Here is a 5,069-nt window from a genome sequence, read left to right as displayed (position 1 = left end):
CCTCCACATGTACATGTAAGTCTCTATGACCTCGGGACGGAGGATGAAGTATTTCTCATTCTGTCGGGTGGCGATGGCCTCGACCCCGCCATCGAAGCGAAACGCCTCGGGACCCAGCTTCAACGCTAGAGAGGAGAGAGAGAGAAAATATATTGTAGGCATAAATCTGCATCCAGCCTATTTTATCTGTCTATCTATATATAAAACATATCCATTGTATGAAAAACAAAACATAATGTTATCTGTGTGCAGGTGTAGTGAAAGAAGATAACCTTAAAGAAATAAAGAATTGTGAGTTTCCCCATATGTGTACATAATGTTATGTTAAGTTATGTATATGGGTGCAATGCAGAATAATGTCACAAACTTCAGGTCAATGTTCAGCCAAGAAATAATATGTTATTTAAATGTAATGGTTCTGCAGTTCTGCCTTTAAAGCACGGTGACTCATAATACGACTTGAGGATGGGTTTAAATGAGGGAGATAATTATCATCATATAATTGAAGTTTAAAAATAAAAACTGAAATAAGACTATTTTAAATAAGACCACTTTTCTTTGAATAAACACTAATGACTAATGAGGTTCCTGCTTAAAATAATGACAAGTGCATGCAAGCGAAGCTTTGGAAGAGAAGATGCTGTCACTTTGACAACTTTTTGACAATTTTATATAAGACTAAAAGCACTTCTCTTAAACTAATACATGTAAATTTAGGATTTATTTTGATGGAAATGATAAAAAACTAGAACTATCTTCAAAAGCATCCAACTAAAGAGTGACCGCTAATGGAAAACATGAATCATTTTAGTGCTCATCGTCTTCATGTGCATATTTACCGGTTCTAGTGTATGACTCGTGACAGGTCCGGGCGATCTCGGCAGCCTGCTCCATCTGGTGGCCCGTCTTGTCGCCGGACGCCCCATCAGCACCCAGAGCGATCATGCCGCCTGCGAAACAGGTCAGGTGACCCATTTTATGCTCCAGCAACCCCCCTTTCCACTCCGCTATGTAGGTCAGGCCACTGCTCGACTTCCTCATCAGGTTGGTTTCGATTGCCTACAGACAAAGAACGATAAAAGGTATTAGGGGTGTGTAAATTAATCCTCACTCCTAAATCCTACAAGTGATAACGTAGACACGAGTCGAAATTTGGCAAGAAATTCGACTCTGGTCCCATAACCTGTTTTTGGGTTTTCACATTATGTAAATCGAACTGCAACTGCACCTATTTTCATTTTTTAAAGACAACAACAGTCCTTCCACAAACAATGACAGTGATGCATCGATTCATCGTTTAAGAAGTACTTTTACTTGGCGGTTAGCTTGAAATAATCCCATACTTTGGACACTTTCTTCTTCGTCCCTCACTGTTTTCTCTCTCTTCCAAACAGGGCCATCATAATCACGTCGTGTTCACACAGCGCAAGCGAGTGCGATAGTAATAAATGTACATGCGAAACAGTGTGCCATATAGTTATATGGATTGAACGAAGCATCGACACAAATTCTTTAGTAATCGAATTAATTGATTTAATCGATTCAGTCCTATTGACAATTTTAATTTTATGCTAACTGCAAACAGTTAAACGCTTTGGTGCCTGGTTGACAGGATTTGTTTGCTGGTGAGTAAAATGTGAATTGTTTCATCCAGACAGCTTCCTTCTGCACATCTTCCTTGGTGCACAAACGTCAGTAGAAAACAACAAGGTCTGTAGATTGTTACAGGTAACCATGTCATGATAGCTGGAAAGAAATGATGAATCTGGATGGCTGGGTAGGTTTTAATGTATTTTGAGTGTACTGCCCGTTTAACACGGCCCAGATTGTACAGCACCAGCACAGGAACGACACCAGAGTTATTTAATTTTCCTGCTGTGACTCAGATGTTCACCCTGTAGCTGCTCTCTCTCTACCCAGACCTCCTCGTAGCAAATAAATCAAGAACACCTCTAATCCTTGAAGATCTGGAGGGTTTACGGGTAAAGTATCCCTGCATGGTTAATTCTGTATTTTAGTCACCATGCTAATGTATTTGCTCCCCAGTGTGTTACAGAAAAACAATGAGAGAATCAGCCTTCGCCAGCTGAGACCCATCGCTTGTCAGCACAACTTAAGTTGACAATTTGTTTAAACACAGAAAAGCTGTGTGCGTGTGTGCTATCTATTCACTTCAGGAGGCTGTTGTTATTGTAGATTCATCTGCTCCCTGTCTTTGTCTTCTTATACAAAAGTGTGTTTAGAAGCTCTGACTGTGCCATCGTCTTCCCATCTGCTAAAACTTACAATCTGGCTCCTAAAGATTAAAAGGGAAACACTAAATATTTGAAAATGCTGGCAAGGCAATGGCCGAAGTAAAAGATAGAGATTTAATCACAAATTTCCCATTTCAAGCAAAATAAAAATCTACATTAGTCAAACAAAACTTAATTTAGTCAAACGCCAGCTACAATCTCTGTTGCCCCAGAAAATACTTATGGTATTAACATAGTCATCATTTAAATAACTCCTTTTATTATCTCATGAGCAACACTGGCAAGATTCAAGGTTATTTAAGCAATATAATTCTTATAATACCCCCTACAGAGCCAAATAAATTCAACATCAAGAGCACTTTTCAAAATCTGAAGCAGACCTCACGTTTGTTGTCCACTATTATAAAATAGCTATTTATTATGACTCAGAGGGTTCAGCCAGGATGCAAAATCCTACGGAGAAAATCCATGCAGCTCACCACCAAACCCTGATTTTGTCCATTCAATGAAAGCAACCTCCTTCCAGTGTTCACTGGGTGTACACTGTACATTTATAGTTTTGTAGTGGTTACCCAAGTAGTGTTTAAGTTTGCACATATTGATAGCTTGAGGTTGAAATTGAACTACACTGCTGTGTTACATAACTTTTGGCTGTTCAGCGCTGCAACAGGCCACAATTCTCAGTGGTAGAAGTGCAACAGATTGTAAATTACAACCCAGAGAGATCAGTGCTATAACATGATGTGATGGTTGGACCAGAAAGGATGCTTCACCAGTCACAGATGGTGCTGTTAGGGACCTGCAGATAGGTGATGTTTTTCAGCTGTCAGAGGAAAAGCTGTTCTAAAATTCGCAGTTAATCAACATTAAACAAAATATTAGTATATTAAAAGTATGTCAATTGATTAGTTTATTTGTTTTGTCAGAAACACAGACACACAGATGAAACCCACCCTCTTTTAGCCATTAATAAAACCACAAAAATGGTAGAAAAATTCACTATAGTACTATCACTAATGTATTTAAAGTATAAGAAAAATGACAAGAAATTACTTAAAATCAGTAACATGTAACAACTGGTATATAACATTTCGGCTTGTCATCATTACAACTATTGCAGTCAGCATAAACTTTCAAGCACTTTCCAAACATCTAACACACAATATAAGCTTTCATGTTGTGTGCTATTCTTACTGTAAGTTTAGACTTCAAGCGGTTGCAATTACAGATTGCGAATCAGCTGAATCTGTTGTTAAGATTTGGCCCCTTTCTCTTAACACAAAATGTAAAACTTACTTCCCATTCAAGATGAATAAGACACAAAATCAATCTACAATAGTTACATTAGTGGTAAAAGGTCAAGTATAGGGCTGCAATTAGCAGATTTTCTTAATAATTTTCTTAATAATTGGACTTTTGAATGTTAAAATAAATGAAATAGTGACACATATCCATTACAATTTTCTAAAAGCCCAGAGTGTCTTCAAACGTCTGACTTACAGTTCAAAACCCAAGGTATTCACTTTGCTATAACATAAAACAGAGAATGACTTGGTCCAGTTGTCCTTGACTTTAAGCTTCTTTAGATATGGATGACCCAGAACCTTCACAGATGACTCAAATACTTAATTGATAATCAAGATAGTTACACACTACTTTTCTGTCAATCGACTAATTGCTCAGTCAAGTAATTGTTGCAGCTCTAGTGAAGTTCATGACTTCAACTAAGAATAATTACACCTTCTGTTTCATTCTTGAAGAGTCAAAGTCACCTCAACCCTTACTGAAGAGATATCAGGTGTGCATGTGTTGTCAGCAGTGTGTTTTACCTGCAGGGCATCGTAGTACATCTTCTTGCCTTCCTCATCAGTCTTGTCAGACATCAGCCAGGCCTTGAGCAGGTACTCATAAAAACTGTCACCTAGGCCACCCACTGACACATGATCTGCAACACACACATTTAGATTACAACTTTTGGCCTATCCATCCATCATTCTCACATGACACAGTGCCAGATGTATGTGTGTAATATTAAGACAACATACCTACAGTCTACGATATACTACAGTATTGTGTGTGTGTGTGTGTGTGTGTGTGTGTGTGTGAGGGGCTGTTATTGCAGGTGAGCCTCCAGCGAGCAGAGCTGTACTTTTGTATTTGCCCTTCTGATTGTCAGTAAAGGCTCATCCATATGTATGTGTCATTAACAGAGTCCAGCCCTGTTTGTGGAGCGCAGAGATTAAATGTCAGCTGTGATCATCTTGAAGTGAAAAGAAAGGAGGGCTGGCGGTGAAGATGGTTTGGTTTTGAGCCGATAAGAGTACCTGGCTTTCTACGAAATTAAACCAGGAACATGAGCGCCACACAATCGAGACAGATGACACATGCTTAAAATAGATATGCCAAACTAAACTTCAACTGTCTCATTATAGAAGTCACGAAATGCGATTATGAATTCATGTGCAACCATATTTCAAATACATACTTTGAAGCAGAGAGGGGGTGGAAACTATGACTCAACATTTCACATGGTAACATTACATCTGTTTGGATAAAACGAACCTACAAAACATATGTCTTCTATGTATGTACTGTATATAACAGACATTGGTACTGGAAGGCATTTCTGTGAGGCTGTGCTGGAGAGATATTTTTCAGACAACATTAGGCTGCAAACATCCCGAGGTCATAATTTATTCAACAAATGCATTCCCATCACTGGCGCATAATTTCTTTCCAGATGAAAAAAAAAATAAAAACCCTCACTGACTGAGACAAGCATAAAAAGACTCCCCCCCCCCCCCCCCCCCCCCC

At 38.8% G+C, this 5,069-nt stretch overlaps 1 protein-coding gene across 2 annotated transcripts in view; it reads right to left on the bottom strand.

Annotated features, from left to right (window-relative positions):
• man1a1 (mannosidase, alpha, class 1A, member 1) overlaps positions 1 to 5,069 on the bottom strand; it is a 149,265-nt gene that overhangs the window by 7,142 nt on the left and 137,054 nt on the right. Inside the window, exons 8-10 of one of the 2 annotated variants that reach the window (XM_046060400.1) lie at positions 4,085 to 4,200; positions 840 to 1,059; positions 16 to 125 (exon numbers count right to left, since the gene is read on the bottom strand). In XM_046060400.1, the coding sequence (XP_045916356.1) occupies positions 16 to 125; positions 840 to 1,059; positions 4,085 to 4,200 (446 nt within the window). The remainder of the gene's footprint in view (positions 1 to 15; positions 126 to 839; positions 1,060 to 4,084; positions 4,201 to 5,069) is intronic. The other variant, XM_046060401.1, reaches the window with a different exon arrangement.

Source organism: Micropterus dolomieu, linkage group LG10 (genome assembly GCF_021292245.1).
Source record: "Micropterus dolomieu isolate WLL.071019.BEF.003 ecotype Adirondacks linkage group LG10, ASM2129224v1, whole genome shotgun sequence".
NCBI classification, from domain to species: Eukaryota; Metazoa; Chordata; class Actinopteri; order Centrarchiformes; family Centrarchidae; genus Micropterus; species Micropterus dolomieu.
Note: the sequence above shows the minus strand (reverse complement) of the source record. Positions and strands in the feature narration are given on the sequence as shown.